This window comes from Stigmatopora argus, chromosome 8 (assembly GCF_051989625.1).
Source record: "Stigmatopora argus isolate UIUO_Sarg chromosome 8, RoL_Sarg_1.0, whole genome shotgun sequence".
Lineage (NCBI taxonomy): Eukaryota > Metazoa > Chordata > Actinopteri > Syngnathiformes > Syngnathidae > Stigmatopora > Stigmatopora argus.
Genome location: NC_135394.1, coordinates 14,651,244 through 14,671,606, shown reverse-complemented (window position 1 = coordinate 14,671,606; position 20,363 = coordinate 14,651,244). Strand labels below are relative to the sequence as shown.

Here is a 20,363-nt window from a genome sequence, read left to right as displayed (position 1 = left end):
CACACTCATAGCTTATTGGCAAATTTTGCTTAACTTGAAGGATGTTATTTAGTTAGTTAATATTTTGCCTGCATTCTCTACTTATCAAAAATAACAATAAAAATCTCCCTTGCATTGCCCGAAAAAATCGAATATTTCATCCGAGCTGATATTTTCAAGCCAAAATGTTCTTCAATTCTGGAATGACTCTTATTCTATTTGAATACAATACAGTAAATACATCTAATATCTGGACAATATTAACTCATACACACCGTCATTGACGCCGATTATCCAATTGGATGTCGAAGTCTTTCGGAATGATTAAACGCTAAAAACGCAGCAATCTTGGATTTTAGTTATTCGCATGTTTGCCCATCTTGCCTTCTCACCTAAACAAAAAAAAGCCAAAGACAAAAAACTAAAGCACAACTTTCTGCAGAGCCTCGTTGAGAAAAAGTCTCAGCAGATTTGATTTCATAACAATACAAGTGACAAATGGTGACATTTTTGAGGTTTCGCTGTGATCTGGAATTCATTGCATTCATTGAAGGAAATTGTCTCATCAATGTTTTGGATTATTTTTTTCTTCTAACTCATTCACTGCCAGCCATTTTGAAAGCAAAATGGCCCGTTTCGACGGATCTGAAAATTGCTGAATTTTATGTTATGCGTATGTTAAGCACACCATTTGACTACAATGGTAATAATTTCCGCTTATTAAAATGACTTTTTTTATCTTTACTACAATTATTGATACACAAATCATGAAATCAATTTATGACATTCTACGATATTATACGAACTATTGAAGCGATAAATAAGGAATTTCAAAATAAATTCTAAGACCATATTTTTTGCACTCTAGCTCACAATCTACCAAAAACTTTGGTCTTCCTCACATTCTATAAATAAAATCGCTTCTGTCAATAAATACAGCGACACTATATCATTATAACATTCTTTTAAACAAACCCTTTTTTAACCAACCAAACACTAAAAATTTACAGAAAATTTAAATTTGTTAAACCCCGATCGTTTAATGGTCTTTGCAACCATAGACTACAAAACTCTAAATACAGTATTTCATAAATTTCTATCGTATTTTTATGATGCATCTGTTTTGATGACGGAAAAGAAATATCGCATTGCTCAAAATTCATGCATCAAATTTACATAGTGTTAAAGAGACTGTAAACTGAAAGTAAAAATGTATACATTTTTGGATTGGTGGAAAATAAAGTTTTGGTATGGCAAAATTGAATTAATGAAAGAAATAAGTATATTTAATGAGGCATTATAAAAAAGGCTAATCAAACTACAAGCAATTGCTAAAGTTGATGCTACTTCGGTTAGCGTGCTTCCTCTGTTTTAAGATCTTAACCGGATTACAATCCTATTTTAGAGTTTAGCATTCTTGCTAAACCCCACCCACACGTTTATCAAAGAATATAATAAATTTCGGCCAAATGTGACAACGCTACCAAAACGTACGATGAAATGTACTCCGTTTTCTTTATCGTCTACAAAAAATCTGTGCTGGAAATAAAGCAATTGTCGATTTTGAATATCCGTGGCAGTGAATGAGGGGTGCTATCCCCCCTCAAGTTTTAAGGGGGCATATTGTGTCTTGAATTTGAATTTTTGGGTCCCTGGAGTGCCTTGCCAACCCGCCAAGTTTGAAATGACACAATCAATCTGTTTGTAAGCGAGCTGATGTAACATTGGGGGTGCTTTACTCATGACTTCCCCTCGTGCCGACTTTGGTTGGGCGACCATTCGCCGTTTTCAAGCCACGCTCTAAGACGACTATGCGGGAGTACTATCATGTCAAAGCCAAAGGCTGAGCATAAGGTCAAAAATGGGGTCAAACAGCTTGAATATTGTTGTATTTGGACAAAAAACATGTTCTTCAAATATTTGTAGGTCAATTTTAAAGGGACAGACAACACCTGCTCCAAGTATTTGAAGTTTGTAAATGATGGTGTTTAACGCATTTTACCCCTTTAAAGCACTGAATAATTGGCAGAAAATGAAAAATTGCTACACTCCTCAAAACAAAACAAAATACTAAAGTTCAAATATAATTTTTCATAAATTTGTATAATCCGTTTTTATCAGTGAAAATATCCCATATATATATATATATATATATATATATGTATATGTATATATATGTCTATGTATATATATATATATATATATATATATATTATATATATATATGTATGCCTTTATATTTTATCTGCCCAAAAAATTAAATATTAAATTCAGTCAAGTATCACATGAGGTGATCATAGGCCTTTAATATATATTAATAATTGATAATATTTGACTTTTTTTAAATGATCAAAAATAGTCACTTGAGTTTGATTTATTTAATAAGGGACAGCACATATTAATGAACATAAATATGTAAATATCTAAGACTATAGCCAATGGCTAATTTCCATCTTTAGTTTCTTGTGTAGGTTGAAGATTAAAAAATAATAATTTTTAAAGATAAAAGATCCTAGTTACGAAATCTCCCAAAACATAAATGCATTTCCTATATCCGTTATTTTATTTTGAAATTGTCCCGGCACCATTGTGGCCTGCTTTACTTCTCACCACAACAATATTAATGATTAAAGGTATATATAAAAAAGGAAATTACCCCAAATAGTCACTTGCTCTAAAGGGTTAAAGGTAATTTAGCCAAATTTTAAATGAAAACCTTCGTGTCGCTACCACCATCCCTAACGGCGTTAAAAAAATCAACTGGGATACTCAAAGATGTTTTCTGTCCCTTTAAATGATTTTTTAAAAAGTGTTCTTTAAGGAAAATGTGAAAATAGGTTTGTAAAAATCCACCTACCCCAACCTTGGCGGAGGAAACAGCTTGAGACTCTTCTGGCATCTGGAGAGAAATAAAAAAAAAAATCAAATAAAATTGAATTTAAAAAAAATCGCTCCGAATAAAAAGCACATACCGTCTGTGAGGTTTAAACGTCATGTGGAAATGCATGCAAACGTTCACAGACAATCTCTCTACAGTGACATGCTTTAAAAAGCCTTCCAGCCACTGTGTGAGTGTGTGAGTGTGTGTGTATGTTTGTGTGTGTGTGAGAGCATAATTCATCCCCAGATGTTTAATGATACCTTTTAATATCAGCCCCTGCAACAAAATGTCCTCTCGCGCGACCCCGGAGGCCATTTTGGAAAGGTGACGTGCTTAGGATTTCGTCACCTCGCAGCAATATCGTGACAAAACGTGGAGTGTTTATCATTGGATGAAAGGAAGATGACTATCTCTCATTTGTTTACTCAACCACAATGAATGTCTTTTTTTTTTTTATAGATTCTGATGTGAAAAGTTGGCCTCGTAGGTGAAACCTTGCCAACTCTAAAAACCTGCACTTGTCGTTCCGCGGTCGACGCCCCCAAATGTACAGCACAATAAGTGGTTTTGTACAAATTATCTATGCCAACTCTGTGTTCTATCGTCGTGTGTTCTTTCGATGCAGTCTTTACTACTATTTAAAGGTTGATTTGTACCCTTCCCTGAAGAAAAAAAAATAGCACTTGACAACTTTGTAACTTGGAGATGAATGTGCGTCGCTGTGAGTAGCCAAAGAAAAAATGACAAATAAAGGCTGATGAAAAGAATGGTGAGGATTAATGTGTATGCTTTTTTTAAAAACATTATTGTTAGTACTTGGATAAGAGTCTGCCTGGGAATAACAACATCCATCCTCCTTTTCATGTGTCATTTTCCCTTAAATAGAAGCAACCGTGTGTACTCAAGGGTTTCCAAACACGACAATTTAAGGTGTGGCCACTTCATGGTGTAGAGTAGTGGTCCCCAAACTATTCCAGAAAGGGCCGCAGTGGGTGCGGGTTTTCGTTCCAACCTGTAAGAGGAAACCTTTCCACCAATCTGGTATCCTAGAAGTGCAATCAGTGGATTGCAGTCAGGTGCTTCTTTTTTCAGCAGAAACCTCATTGGTTAAACTGTTTGTGTTGGATCGGTTGGAACAAAAACCTGCACCCACTGCGGCCCTCGAGGACCGGTTTGGAGACCTCTGGTGTAGAGGTTTGTTCACCTGCCTGCCATGTGGGCAGGTGTGGTTCGGATCCCGGTTGGGAAACATTTTCCCTTAATTATTTCTATATGTATATGTGTAGTCAACACTTTCCAATAATGTCAAGGTAAAGTGTGGCCACTTCATGGTGTAGTGGTTATGTTACCTGCCTGCTATGTGGGCAGACAGGGTTCAAATCCCAGTTTGTAATCATTTTTCCCTTAAATAAAAACAACCGTGTGTAGTCAAGACTTTCCAAAAATGACAAAGTTAAGTGTGGCCACTTCATGGTGCAGAGGTTTGTTCACCTGACTGCCATGTGGGCAGTTGTGGTTCGAATCCCAGTTGGGAATTAGTTTTCCCTTAAATAAAAACAACCTTGTGTAGTCAAGACTTTCCAAACATGACAAAGTTAAGTGTGGCCACTTCATGGTGTAGTGGTTATGTTACCTGCCTGCCATGTGGGCAGACAGGGTTCAAATCCCAGTTTGTAATCATTTTTCCCTTAAATAAAAACAACCGTGTGTAGTCAAGACTTTCCAAAAATGACAAAGTTAAGTGTGGCCACTTCATGGTGCAGAGGTTTGTTCACCTGACTGCCATGTGGGCAGTTGTGGTTCGAATCCCAGTTGGGAATTAGTTTTCCCTTAAATAAAAACAACCTTGTGTAGTCAAGACTTTCCAGACATGACAAAGTTAAGTGTGGCCACTTCATGGTGTAGTGGTTATGTTACCTGCCTGCCATGTGGGCAGACAGGGTTCAAATCCCAGTTTGTAATCATTTTTCCCTTAAATAAAAACAACTGTGTGTAGTCAAGACTTTCCAAACATGACAAAGTTAAGTGTGGCCACTTCATGGTGTAGTGGTTATGTTACCTGCCTGCCATGTGGGCAGGCAGGGTTCAAATCCCAGTTTGTAATCATTTTTCCCTTAAATAAAAACAACCGTGTGTAGTCAAGACTTTCCAAACATGACAAAGTTAAGTGTGGCCACTTCATGGTGTAGTGGTTATGTTACCTGACTGCCGTGTGGGCAGGCAGGGTTCGAATCTCGGTGGAGGATGAACCATTTTGCCATCAAAAAAAGACTAAGTCATTCTGTCTTTCCTTAAATAAAAGCAACAAATGACCATGTATAGGCGGGCCGCCTCGTGGTGTAGTGGGTTAGTCACCTGCCTGCGACGTGGGTGTCGAGGGTTCACGTCCCGGTGTCGCCAGTCAACGACTGTATGGTGTCGGCAGTCGGCCGCAGGCCGACTGTCGAACACCACCAGGAACCCCTCCCCCCAACTGTCTTCCGGTCAGCCGAAGGCTGACCGGAAATAAATTGTTTTGCTGAAAAAAATGACTAAGTCTTTATTTTAATGAAAAAAGGATTACCCATCTACTGAACTACATACTGTAGTGATCAGTCAAATGAGAGCGGGATTCGAACCCCAGCCTCCCACACGGCAGTCAGGTGAGTTAACCTCTACGCCACGAATTGGCCACACTTCAGTTTGTCATTATTGTAAGGTCTTGACTACAAATATATAGAAACAACTAAGGGAAAATGTTTCCCAACTGGGATTCGAACCCCAGCCTCCCACATGGGAGTCAGGTGAGTGAACCTCTACGCCACTATTGGCCACACTTCACTTTGTCATTATTGGAAGGTCTTGACTACACATGGTTGTTTCTATTTAAGGGAAAATGATTCCTAAAGTAGACAAAGTAAAGTGTTTAGACAATTTGGAATATTTAATAAGTATAGATGGACAAAATATAATATATGATTCAGATATTTCTTAGGCCAGCAGAGAAGGCCTTGAAGGCCCTGACGGCACACCACTGCTGAAAATACATTTTAGAAAATATTTGACACATACACAGGAGCTAGTGGATGAGTGGTTAGTGCGTTGGGCTCACAGCTTTGTGGTCAAGGGTTCAATCCCAGGTCATTCTCCCAGTGTTGAGTTTGCATTTTCTACCGAGGCTTGATTTTTCCCCGGGTACTCCGGTTTCCTCCCAAATCCCCAAACATGCATGCTAGGCTAATTCAATGCAAAATTGCTCCTAAGTGTGAATATGAGCGTCAATAGTTACCTTTTGTCTCCTTGTGCCCTGTGATTGGCTGGCCACCGATTCATAGTGTCCCCCCGCCTCTGGCCTGAAGTCAGCTTGGATAGGCTCCAGCACCCTCCACGACCTTTGTGAGGATAAGCGGTTTAGAAATTTACATTAGCTACCAGTACTTAGTATTTATGTTGACTAATAATTTATTATTGATTATTTATCTGTACGTTGTTTTTATTTGTGCACTTCCCTACTTATTTATGTTCTTAACTACATATTTATTTATTACTTATTTACTGATTATGTATTTGTCTGTTTGTTTGTTGTTATGGTGCACTTTGTGGTAATGTTTTAAATCTGATTAAGCTTGTATAATGACAACAAAAGCATTCAATTCAATTCAAAATGAACGTACAGTAGCTTTGGTGAATTTCAAAAAGCTGTTGATGGTTTGAGTTTTTCGCTCACAAGTTTTTCTTCTCAGTGATGTGTGATGTAGTTCTACCACTGACCCCATTTATTCTTTTTTCCCTGGACTGCAAATGTGCAAACACTCGGAGAGGCTGCGAAACAAGCACTCAGAAGCGTAAATGTTCTCCCTCAACACACATGGGACATCGCACCAGTCAAAACGCTTATACGCGGAACATTCGGATCGGACGAGACCCCCATTTTAGGTGAAGGGCGGGGGGACAAACGTGTCCTAGTCAATTTAGAAACATTTCTTAAAAGGTCAGCAGAGGAAAGGGGAAAAATAGACGACGGCTAAGATGACCCGTGGCGAGACGCAGGTGGACTTGCAAATAGAAAACAAATTGCGAGCTGCCGGGAATGACATTGTTTGGGCAAACGCTGGGAGAGTCACCAGGTGATAGTCAAAGCCATTCCAAAAAGGAAATTACAAGGCCGTGGCTTCTTTCTCGCCTCGGGATAAAACGCCAGGTGACGGCGCCATAATTGTCCCGTTGAAACCATTTCTGCCGGAACACAAAGCGCACAAGTGACCTCTTGTTTGGAGATAACGTGCTGTGAAAATGGAGAAAATGTCTCAAAAACAAACTTGTCGCACTTGATTACGTTGTTGTTGTTGTTCAATAGCCCGGAAGAAGGAGACTCGTTCATTTTCGATGCCGCCCTAATCTTGTTGCGGTCGTGGGGTGCTGGAGCCTAGCCCAGCCAGTGGACTCCGGGCCAAATGTGAACGACACCCGAGAGTGGTCGCCGGTTATTTTTAGTAGGGTGTATGTAGAGACAGACGACCATTCGGAGTCACAATCGCAAACGGGAATCGATCGTATGCAGTCAGGAAAGTGAACCACTACACCACGGTGACAAAGGTGCGGCTCTTTGTAAATCATTCATTCTGGACGTATAGGATTGATGTTTTTTTTTAACCTATAGTTGTCTTATATTATGTTTACCATTTTTACTTTAACGCGTTTGATTTTGGTTTCTGATAAAATAAAATAAAAAGAATGGCTATATATTTTTCTTTATAGTGTATTGTTTAGCCACTGCAACTAATACTCCGTTGCAACTTATAGTCCATAAGATACGGTAGTAAACAATTGCTGTATTACTCCCAAAAAAATAGAACATAATGATTTGCTTTCCTTAATAGGACAGTAACTATTACTTTGCTTTTTATTAAAAAGTTTTATTAAAAAGGCAAAGTAAAAGTTGAAAAGACAACTTATATTTACTGAACGTTGATTTACAAATGAAAAAAATTAGTTTGATTAAATATGGGGGAAAAAAAGGAAATTTTAAATAAAATTCCAACACATAATCCACCCAAAAAGTGAATATTAAATATGGGAAATATCACCAATTTCGTTATACGCAGCTGTGAATAATGACAATAAAGGCTTTTGATTTGATTTGAAAAAGTAAATAAACGGATGCTTTTCTCAAAAGGGACATAAAACTAGACCAATTATTGATGACACATTCTCTTAGAAATTGCAATTATTTCCTTTTATATCCACTTTTTAGTTTTCTCACTCCCAATCATTTCCTTTTGAGTTTTAAAATGCCACCTGTACTTTTTGATGCTGTACTGCGTACGCCGTAATAAAGCCTGCCAGATTTTATTCTCACTCCGCGTTAGAAATTTGATCAGGATTTGTCAGTTACCGCGAAAACAATGTCAAGCACAGGCGGACGTAATCATGCTGAAAATCACCTCCTTTCAAAGATCCACATGTTTGTGCGTCCTTGGGATGGTGATGAAATAACCATAGAAAAGAAGTAATTAAAAAAAGTATGATGAGATGGTAGGTCAAAGCAGCCATTGTGCACTTGACTGCGTGCTTCTGTCCTCCTGTCCTTTCCTGCACGACTTTGTAATTTGACCTTAATATAGTATCTTCGAAATCATTTGCCTGCAATAAATTGGATAATTTGGATGTGGTTGCCATGGCGACCTCGCATCCGCACCATGCGCCTCCGTTGCTCGTGTTTTTCGGGATGGTGTTTTGAAAATGAGACTCGTCAGAGATTTCAAGGGCCCAAATTTGGTTTTTGAAAATGATCCAAAGTATTGAATTGAATGCTTTTTTTGGTCATTATGCAAGTATAATGAGATTTAAAGCTTCACTATGAAGTGTACAAATAAATTATCAAGAAATAAAAGTCAACAACATGATTAAGCAGCCATCGTAAGTAGTCAACTTAGATAACTAGTCAACATGACAAAAGGTCAACAACAGGAATAAGTAGTCAACAGGAATAAGATTCACCATGAAGTGCACAAATAAATTATCAAGAAATAAGAAGTCAACAACATGATTAAGTAGCCAACATAAGTAGTCAACAACATGATTAAGTAGCCAACATAAGTAGTCAACAACAGGAATAAGTAGTCAAGAACGTGAATAAGTAGTCAAGAAGAGGAATAAGTGGTCAAGAAGAGGAATAAGTGGTCAAGAAGAGGAATAAGTGGTCAAGAAGAGGAATAAGTGGTCAAGAAGAAGTATAAGTGGTCAAGAAGTGGAATAACTGGTCAAGAAGTGGAATAAGTGGTCAAGAACATAAGTAGTCAAGAAGAGGAATAAGTAGTCAAGAACGTGAATAAGTAGTCAAGAACGTGAATAAGTAGTCAAGAAGTGGAATAACTGGTCAACAAGTGGAATAACTAGTCAGTCAAGAAGTGGAATAACTAGTCAAGAAGTGGAATAACTAGTCAAGAAGTGGAATAACTAGTCAAGAAGTGGAATAACTAGTCAAGAAGTGGAATAACTAGTCAAGAACATAAATACTAGTCAAGAACATAAGTAGTCAAGAAGAGGAATAAGTAGTCAAGAACATAAATACTAGTCAAGAACATAAGTAGTCAAGAACATAAATACTAGTCAAGAACGTAAATACTAGTCAAGAACGTAAATATTAGTCCGGAACATAAATACTAGTCGAGAACATGAATAAGTAGTCAAGAACATGAATGAGTAGTCAAGAACATAAATACTAGTCAAGAACATAAGTAGTCAAGAACATAGTAGTTGTCAACCTAGATAAGAAGTCAACATGAATAAGTATAATAGTCACATATGTAGTCAGGTACAAAAAGTGACTCCTTTTTTGCAACCTATGGCATTTTAGTGCAAGGACAAGATACCACATAAGGCAGTTTTTTGAATATATCATTTTCATTTTGGATAAAACTCCCCATTGGACCATGTATAACCCCCAGACCAATAATGTTTTTTTACTCGGCGCCCCCTGATGAGATTAAACGAAATAATTCAAACTTTCATCAACAGGCTCGGCTGGCGGTAGCGCTCTGGCGTACAGTGAGAGGAAATATAGTGTCCGAGGCTTTGATGGCGGATGCGAGGGAAGAAAGTCCTTGTCAAACGTGACCGCCGATGGGAAACCGAGGAACAAATGAGGCATGCGAAACAACTACGGAGACAAATAGGAATGCGCTGATGCGTTTCTCATTCCAACTTGTGTGTATGTCGCGTGATAAGGGCTGCAAGATTTCCTTTGGGATGTAGAAAACCACAATTACTTTGTTTCCGAGGACAAAATCTTGTAGGTAAACAACTTTTTCCAGTTTGGAGCCATCGTGGCCATTTTTTTGTTTTCCTTACTTTGATTTTCCAGCAAAAAGTCAACTTATAAGTGAGCCTCGCACATGATAGGTTTATTAATAGATATACTTTAATAAAAGGAGAGACATCGGAAACAAAATCTAGCGATAACAAGTGAGAATCAGTCCTGGCTCGTCCTCGCCACTGTGACATTCTGAAGAAAGGCACCCTCCTCTGTCCATTTAGTCGTGCATTATTAAAACACTTAAGGTTATCTGATTCAAACAATTGCATAAGCTAACCAAATAACACAATTAAGGTCAAAAAACAACTGCCACAACAATTGCATATCAGGTCGGAAACCAAAAACAACTGCGTAAGAATTTGCACAAGTAAGCATAATAATTTCCATACAAGGTGAAACGAGCGGATCGGAAACCAAAACTGCGTAAGAATTTGCACAAGTAAGCATAATAATTTCCATACAATTTGAACCGAGCGACAGTATTTCGAAACAATATGCGAGTATTTTCGGAAGTTGATTCGATTATCGCCATCTACCAGAATCCAAGTCAAAGCAATTTAAGAGTCCTTCGCAGATCTTCATTGCAAACTCAGATCAACAGTCCTCGGCCCGGAACTTGGTGATCTGTTTGGTCAATAGTCCTAAAAACAATTAAATGTCCTCGGAGCCAGCTGCGGGGGGGGGGGGGGGGGGGGGGGGGAGTGTCCTTGTTATACTGAGCTTTCGTCTGCTTATAATGATTTAATGTATCACATATACATATAATGACTAATATTCCACACATACATATAATGATTAATAAGCACATATATAATAATATCCCAGAATAACCCCAACAGCACATTTTAACAAAAGATGGCAATCGCCAGTACCGCATTTTCCGGACTATAAATCACGCATTTTTTCATACTTTGTTGGACAAGTGATGTTAACAATGGCCTATTTTGCCAGTTGTTCTCCATTTTATCAATATTACTTTAACAAATGTTTTTTCTTGGTTTCGAATCAAATAAAAAAAGTTCATCCAAAAAGATGCCAATTATACTCCAGCACGGCTTATATATTTTTCTCCTTTATTTGGCTTGCAACTTATATTCGGCTGTGACTTATAGTCCATAAAATACGGTATATTTTTTAAATTTATTTGTATAAGGGTTATGTTTCAAAGAAAAGGAGTATGGGTTGTAGTCCTTACTATTAAATTCAATGTAGCCAGTGGGTGGATTTAAAACCTAATTTTTCAGGGTCTCATTTAATTGGACGAATTTTTCGCTTCTTGTTATCACAGCCCAAAACCTCTTTGTCAAACTCTACCTGTCGAGGTAAGACACGGGGTGCATGTTTTTCTATCACGTTTCATGAAATATTCATGCATTGCCAGATGTACAGAATAAACTCAAATCCGGCCAAAAGCAGAGTTTCAGGGAGAACAAATTGAAGTATTTTTTATGTTTTTCCCCATGACATTTTTTTTCTTTTTTTACTGCACAGGGCAAGGTCATTTTTTTCTTCTGTTTGTCAGAGAAGCATTAAAGAAGACACATCTGTCACAGGAGGCCATTTTGAGGCAACCTACTATTTGCATGTCACATCACTCGCCGACTTTCTGGATGACAAAACCTCTACCCCAAGTGTCAAATTCAGTTCTCGGTTTTCAGGTTTATGGCCCAAAAAGTTCACTTACTTGCCGCCAGTGACGGCAGTCGACGTCCAATCCGTTTTGAGTGGGAGGGGCGAATGGAAAATGGATTGAACGTCTAGCACTGTCCATGGTACTGAAAGATGAGCATCCACAGTTAGTTTAAGTGAATTGGACATTGGCAATGAGTTAATTTTACCTCACTTTTTTTTCCACTTTCATTTTAGTGTCACCTACGGTCAATTTTGGATCATTACTGTCATGAATTGCCTTTGATTAAGAGTGAAGTTGAACCCAAGAGCGGGAAACAGAAAAATAATAAGGAAGTGCTGGTGCACAAATTAGGACTTAATGAAAAATAACTATAAAAATAAATCCAAACTGGGACAAAATTAACAAACTAAAAACTAACACTGACGAATAGGCACCGGAAAACACGAAATAATACTCCCAGAAAAGACATGCCAAAACACGGGTTTAAATACACAGGCCGGGGTTGATGACTAAGCCAAGATTGACACATCAGGCAAAAACGCTAAAAACATAAGAATTTTCAATTTCTTATCGAGTCTGAAGGACTTTCCTGGATGCTTCTTGTTCATTTATTGGTCCCTGCTGATTTTTTTGAGCATTCCCAGGTGACTCCCTATTGGTTTTTAGGCATTTTAAAACTTCTGGTTTTACGGCGCCCTTGTCGAAAAATAAATAAAAGCATTTTATGTACATTATGAATGAGCTAGCAAGTGCTCGTCAGGCAAAACAACCCCGCAGGCCTATCGGACCAGTTCCAGACCACACGGGCCTCATGTTTGAGTCTATCTCATCTACATTGTAAAATGTGTTAGCAAGCAAAAAAATAACAGTGGAGTGAACGTGTCTCCTTATAATTCCTATGTTGTCGGGGCCGGGAAAAAAAGGACTTTTGGAGAATTGGTGGTCAACATGGCAGGAGCTTTGTGCCTGTTGTCGCTGTTGTTGTAAAAGACAATTTAGGGCGGATGAAGTTGAATGTGTAAAGTGCTCCGCCAAAACGCCATCCCGCCTTTGCTTTTGTCACGCTTTACTCGGTGATCCCATTCCCCAAATTTAGATGGAAGTCAGGCGGCGACATGAATAATAAGTGATGACAATCAGAGGCTTGGCAGCCCAGCATTGCTTACATTATCTGTGGCTCATTTATTGAATTTCCAACCAATTTTCCAACAAATCCTTCTTTGATACCGCATTTACTAGAAAGCTTGCTGGGACTTTTAAGAGAAACCTTGGCTCTTGTTTCAATTTTTATTTAACAATTTGTATTTTTTTACATTTATTTAACTCATTGGTGGCCACTTGACGGCAAAAGATGTCTGAAAAAGGAGGTCGTAGTGCATTTGTTGCTGCTTGTTTTGTTCAGAGTTTTTTACGTTCATAAATATAGCTACATTTCCACTATATGAATTTATATTCACAATAATAAATGTCTAATGACACATTGATACAATTCGATAAGATTGGTTTAGCAGGTATCAAGTTTAAATGCATGGAAATGCCAAGCATTAATACGCATCTTTAAAATTTGCCGTATATAGTCAAAAACTGTTTTTTGTTGAAAATGTCAAGAATGTTGACGAAGAAAATTTTCTCAAACATCAGACGTGCTTTGTATTTTTTTTTATAGTTTGAAGTGAAATGTAATGATTATGTTAAAGTAACTGAATCAAATAAATGACAGAACTTTACAATATTGCCAAATTGCATTCAATTAATAAAAATTATGAAATTGGTGACACCAAATGAATAGTAAAACAACTTTTATCTCCCAATATTACAATTTTAATCCTGCACGACAGATTTTTTTGTAATATAATGACTTATTTATTTAGTATGTTGACTATTACTTATTCATTAAGTTGACTAATTATTTATTTACTACTTATTTATGGATTATTTATTTGTTTGTTGTCATTTGTGCACTTCCCTACCTGTTAATTTATTGATTATTTATCAGTTATTGTTATTATTGATTATTTATGTGTCTGTTTGTTTGTTGCTGTTATTGTGCACTTTGTGATGAGGCTTTAAATCTCATTATATTTGTATAATGACAATAAAAGCATTCAATTCAATAATATTACAATATATTACTTTATTCACGTAATATTGGGATTTTATTCTCCAAACATTTTGACATTTCTCGGCCCATTTTTTCCCATTGACTAAACTGAACATTTAATGAAAACAGCGCAAGTTGTAAAATAAGTCTGCCGGCCCTCCTCACCCACTCAACTCAGGGGGCCCATTAATATTCATCGCCCCTGGGCCCTGTTCACATTAGTTCCGCCCCTGCCTTCAGGTACAATGGTTCCAACTTGCACATTCATTGTCATTGCATCAGCCGATTAAAATGTCAAACATTAAATTAATACAGATCATAAAATCGCCCACATTCACCCACCTTGTCTCTGCACACCTGATTTACAGAAGAAAACGAGTCATATGAGTCAAAGTAAGGTTAAAGTTCGCACGCACACACAAACACACAAGCATTGGGTGATAAAAAAACTCAAAACAGGGTATCGGTGATGTATTGTTCTGCTAAAATAAAAATACAATTTAAAAAACTGCCTAATGGAACATAAACCAAGTTGGATCTGGTGGAAAAAGATCGTAAAAAGTCACTTTCTCCCCCCAAACTGTGGAGATGCCAGTCACTCACGAACTGCTTGTCACTCATAAAAACTCATTTTATAATTTGTATTTCAAACATGATTATTTTTGACCTCGTTTTGTATGCTAATTTGGCGCCTGGGAGACGAGCTCAGGCACAGGAGTATACACGTACCTAATTGGAAGCTATGAATATGCAAATGAAATTTTTAGGAAGACGCGGAATAAACCTTTTAGCACTGACCCGCCGTCCGTCCTCATGTTGGATGACAGCAAAGACGCACATTGTGGCACAAGGAACTCAAGCTTTTGTTTGCATGTGTGGTCCCACAATGGAAATGTCTGTGGAATCCACAGACATTTCGATCACCGTCATGTTTGCGGTGGGTCACATTGTCGTTAAGGTTTCCAGTGCCATTATGTCTGCCAATTAGGGCTGCCACCTTGAATCAAGTACCGTATTTTCCACACAACTAAAAGATTCAATTGCAATTTATGCTCGGATGCGACTTCTATGAATGTGGATTCATTGTTGAATGATTGTATGAAATTCCCTCAAGCACAGTTCCATTAGTTGCATGTATGACACAAATCCTTACTATTACTACTACCACTACCACCACCACTACTACCACCACCACCGCCACCACCACTATTACCACCACCACTACCACTACCACTACCACTACCACTCCATCAAGTGGATTATAAAACAACCCCCTACTACTACTACTACCACCGCCATCACTACTACTACTACTACTACTACCACCGCCATCACTACTACTACCACCGCCATCACTAATACTACTACTACCACCGCCACTACCACCGCCACCACCACTATTACCACCACCACTACCACTACTACTCCAAGTGGATTATAACACAACCCCCTACTACTACCATCACTACTACTACTACTACCACCGCCATCACTACTACTACTACTACCACTGCCATCACTAATACTACTACTACCACCACCATCACTACTACTACTACTACTACCACCACTACCACTACTACTCCATCAAGTGGATTATAACACAACACCCTACTACTACTACGACGACGATGACTACGACGACGACTACTACTACGACGCCGACGACTACGACTACTACGACGACTACTACTATGACTACGACTACGACGACGACGACGACGACGACGACGACGACTACGACTACTACTACTACAGCTCCATGTAGTGATGGATAACAAAATTCCATACTACAACTACTACGCCTACTATAACTAGCCCCACCACTACTACAAATCCTTCTTATGCATTCAAAATATTTAAGATAGGCCATTCATTGAAATTGTGCACCATGGTGTGAAAAATATGGTAAACGACAACAAATTCAATATTAAATGAATGAATTGACGTAACTATTTTTATAGTCAATTAACCATTTCAACATTGTTGCGCTAAAATGTGTTCAAATACAATGGTAGGCCCCTGCTAACGAACGTCCCTAGATAGAAAATATTCAGGTTACAAAATGCCTTCATGGGGAAATCTGAGAGATTTGATATTGAGTTTTGATTGGTTGTGAGAGGTTTTGTTGTGTGGGAGGTTTCAGGTTTATGTAGTTGGTCAAAAAATATTTTTATGCTTTGTGATTTATATATTTTTATGTTTTTTTTAAAGAATTCTTTGGGAAGTGTGGCAGTTTTTGTGTTAGTTTTTGTAACATTCAAGTTTTTTTTAGTTTTTTAGGGTTTGTGAGAGCCTTTAGTGTGAAAGGTTTTTGGTCTATGTGTCTCTTGGTGGTAAGGAGTTCTTGTTTTTTTTTAATGAGAACGTTTTCTTTTATATTTTATATTTTTCGTTGTGCGGGAGAGGTTTTGAAAGTATGTTATTGTTTTCCATTGTATATGCCGGGGGGATTAATTTTGAGTTTTCTCTTGCTAGAAAACTTTTATTCCTGAAGTTGAGGTCAATCTTATTTATACTACATGTGGTGTTTGGAAGAATTACATACCGAATACGGCCATTTTGTATAAATGTTGCAACAATATTACGGCATATCTTGCATCATCCTCCATCTACCTGTACTTTTGACTAAGAAAGACACGCTCAAATGTTGGGTTCACTTTGACAGCTTCCATACAAAAACACACCCTGACACCAAACACAAGAAGAAAAAAAAGTGGTTGGAAACTGACAGGTAGCCTGTTAGTTTTTTTTTCCCAACTTGCTTGAATGCGAAGTTAAAAGCAGGTCACGTTTCAAAGTGGAAAGAGCTCTGCAATGACGAAATAAATAATAAAAAAAAATTACAAGGTAAAAACCTTGGAGATAATCACTTTTCAGGATTCATTTTAGAATAATTAACATTTGAAATAAAAGCAGTCTCGATATTGTCTTTGATGTTATTGACTGTCTTTGATGTTATTGACTGTCTTTGATGTTATTGACTGTCTGAGGGTGAATGTTGTCCAATTCATTTTGACTGGGAGGGCAGTTAAAAGCCTTGGTGATAATCACTTTTCAGGATTCATTTTAGAATCATTAACATTTGAAATAAAAGCAGTCTCGATATTGTCTTTGATGTTGTTGACTGTTTTTGAGGGTGAATGTTGTCCAATTCATTTTGAGTGGGAGGGTAGGTAAAAGCCTTGGAGATAATCTTGTTTCAGGATTCATTTTAGAATAATTAACATTTGAAATTAAAGCAGTCTGGAGATGGTCTTTGATGTGTCTTTGAGGGTGAATGTTGTCCAATTCATTTTGACTGGGAGGGTAGGTAAAAGCGTTGGCGATAATCACTTTTCAGGATTCATTTTAGAATAATTAACATTTGAAATTAAAGCAGTCTGGAGATGGTCTTTGATGTGTCTTTGAGGGTGAATGTTGTCCAATTCATTTTGAGTGGGAGGGTAGGTAAAAGCCTTGAAGATAATTACTTTTCAGGATTCATTTTGGAATAATTAACATTTGAAATAAAAGCAGTCTTGATATTGTCTTTGATGTTATTGACTGTCTTTGAGGGTGAATGTTGTCCAATTCATTTTGAGTGGGAGGGTAGGTAAAAGCCTTGAAGATAATTACTTTTCAGGATTCATTTTGGAATAATTAACATTTGAAATAAAAGCAGTCTTGATATTGTCTTTGATGTTATTGACTGTCTTTGAGGGTGAATGTTGTCCAATCAATTTTGAAGGGGCGGGCCAGTAGGAATCATTCAGTATTTTCACCAATGACAGTTAATGTGTTGAAAATAGCACTGTCAAAACATCAGAAAAAACTGAGGGGTAATTAATGATGAGCTAAAAATAATTAATCTGATTAATCTATTTTAATCTCATGTAAAAATAACGATCAATTTGAGGTATTTTTATTTAAAGTCATTACAGTATTGTGGTCGATCGAAAGATTTATTCGACAAGTTTTCAAGAAAAAGTTTACCTTGATATTGTTGACGTTAAATTCAAATGTTAAAGCAATAATTTCTTTGATTTTTTTGCAACACATTTATTATCTTATTTAGAAACATGCTTCTTTTGCGTTAAGACGCATTGAGTTCACAGAAGTTATGAATTTCAATTATTGTTTACGAACACGAGACTTCGAAAAAAATCTTCCATTAAAGTCTTCATTTACTTTGAGGTGTTTGCAATTGTTTGTGTACCAACTCATAAGGTCAGAGTGTTGGATGCATATGGAAATTGCTCGAGCTATTCAAAAAGGGGAAAGAAACCTTTATATTGATGCTCATGTTTACAAAAATGATGAAATGGTTAAGTGCTTCAAAAAAAATATATGTGCTCTTTGTGGGAATCACCTTTGCCAAATTATTTGCAAACATATTTTCCTTCCTACACTTCAGCCGGAAGCTTTGCGTAGGATGATGAACTCCCCAAATTTCCGAGGTGCCTTGTTGCCTCGACGACCGGGGGAAAAAAAAAATCTAAGATTAAGTAAGAAGCAAAAAGGAATTGCAATAATTTGAAGCCCACTGCAGTTGACGTGGGCAGTCAAAAGTGCACCCCAGTGAATGGAATAGTAGAAGTTTTACCGCTTAGCACAACAGTACATTCCGCCATTGTTAACTCAATGCACTATTTAAAAGTACTTACTTGCAATACTCTCGGTTAGGAGGGGCCACTCGGTGGCAGTGGGATTGCGAGTGCGAATGGCGCTCTGTCTCTATGTGTGTCCTATGATTGACTGGTGACCAGTCTAGGGTGTAGTCCGCCTTTTGTCCGAAGTCAGTTGGGATAGGCTCCGGCACTCTGTGACCCTTAAAGGAAGAATTGAATGCTTTTATTCTCATTATACAAGTACAATGGAAGTTAAAGCCCCAGCACAAAGTGCACAATAACAACAACAACAAACAGAACAATAATCAATAAATAAGTAGTCGTCAACATACCCGAAGAGTAGTGGTCAACATACCCGACGAGTAGTGGTCAACATACCCGACGGGTAGTGGTCAACATACCCGACGGGTAGTGGTCAGCCTCCCCGACGGGTAGTGGTCAGCCTCCCCGACGGGTAGTGGTCAGCCTCCCCGACGGGTAGTGGTCAGCCTCCCCGACGGGTAGTGGTCAGCCTCCTCGACGGGTAGTGGTCAACATTCTCAACGGGTAGTGGCCAACATACCCAACGGGTAGTGGTCAACATACCCAACGGGTAGTGGTCAACATACCCAACGGGTAGTGGTCAACATACCCAACGGGTAGTGGTCAACCTCCCCAACGGGTAGTGGTCAACCTCCCCAACGGGTAGTGGTCAACCTCCCCAACGGGTAGTGGTCAACCTCCCCAACGGGTAGTGGTCAACCTCCCCAGCGGGTAGTGGTCAACCTCCCCAACGGGCAGTGGTCAACCTCCCCAACGAGCAGTGGTCAACCCCCTCAACGAGCAGTGGTCAACCCCCTCAACGAGCAGTGGTCAACCCCCTCAACGAGCAGTGGTCAACCTCCCCAACGAGCAGTGGTCAACCCCCTCAACGAGCAGTGGTCAACCCCCTCAACGAGCAGTGGTCAACCCCCTCAACGAGCAGTGGTCAACCTCCCCAACGAGCAGTGGTCAACCTCCTCAACGAGCAGTGGTCAACCTCCTCAACGAGCAGTGGTCAACCTCCTCAACGAGCAGTGGTCAACCTCCTCAACGAGCAGTGGTCAACCTCCTCAACGAGTAGAGGTCAACCTCCCCAAGGAGTAGTAGTCAACCTCAACGAGTAGTAGTCAACATACTCAATAAGCATTAGTCAACATAGTCAACATGTATAAGTGGTCAAATATACAAGTACAAAGAGAGACAAATAGCGGTGTTGAAAAGAAAATTTGAATGGTTAGTAGGCTAAGAACTCAACTTTTGAAGCCTTAGTCTTGACATTTGAAGGTTAAAACCAGATGTTGGCTCATGTACTAAGAAATAATGTGTCTATGCTAGGTGATGTGTCTTTGAGGTCTAGTTTTCAACGAGATTCCCCCAGCTAGGAAAGCCGACTTTCTGTTGTGAATTTAAATGAGTTCATCACTGGTAGATGTCAATTGAACTTCAAGTGGAAGGGTGACAGCGAATGAACGTTCTTTCATTGGCTGCCACGCTCACTCTTCAAGTGGATTGGATGTCTAGCGCCATCAATGGCAGCCAATGAGTTAAGCAGATTTTACCGAGCTAGATAGAATTACTTTACATTCAAAGGAGTAGAATGCATAGAGTGGTTAGCGCGTCAGCCTCACCATTGTGAGATCGAGGGTTCAATCCCTTGTGTGTTCCAACCTTCCTACGTATTTTGCATCTTCTACTGAGGTCGCATGGGTTTTCTCCGGGTACTCCTGTTTCCTCCCACACTCCAAAAACATGCACGCTAGGCTAATTGTATGGTCAATTATCACTATGTACGAGGTTGGAGAGTTGTGCTTTGTTTCCTTGTGGCCTGTGATTGGCTGGGA

General features: G+C 38.6%; 1 protein-coding gene across 1 annotated transcript; it reads right to left on the bottom strand.

Annotated features, from left to right (window-relative positions):
- Positions 1 to 10: 10 nt before the first annotated feature.
- Positions 11 to 18,823, bottom strand: LOC144078651 (uncharacterized). Its single transcript, XM_077606901.1, has 4 exons — positions 18,538 to 18,823; positions 6,129 to 6,231; positions 2,837 to 2,878; positions 11 to 371 (listed from the first exon to the last, which is right to left on the bottom strand). Exons 1-4 carry the CDS (start codon positions 18,732 to 18,734, stop codon positions 339 to 341), a joined length of 375 nt encoding a protein of 124 aa, XP_077463027.1. The 5' UTR covers positions 18,735 to 18,823; the 3' UTR covers positions 11 to 338.
- Positions 18,824 to 20,363: the final 1,540 nt, after the last annotated feature.

Bases quoted from the DNA above. Each gene is read 5' to 3' on its own strand.
- LOC144078651 (XM_077606901.1), bottom strand. From the start codon at position 18,734: ATGAGAATAAAAGCATTCAATTCTTCCTTTAAGGGTCACAGAGTGCCG. The intron at 6,232-18,537 runs GTAAGTACTTTT...ATCCTCACAAAG, and splicing joins CCTAACCGAGAGTATTGCAA to GTCGTGGAGGGTGCTGGAGC. The intron at 372-2,836 runs GTAGGTGGATTT...TTTTTTGTTTAG, and splicing joins TTTCCTCCGCCAAGGTTGGG to GTGAGAAGGCAAGATGGGCA.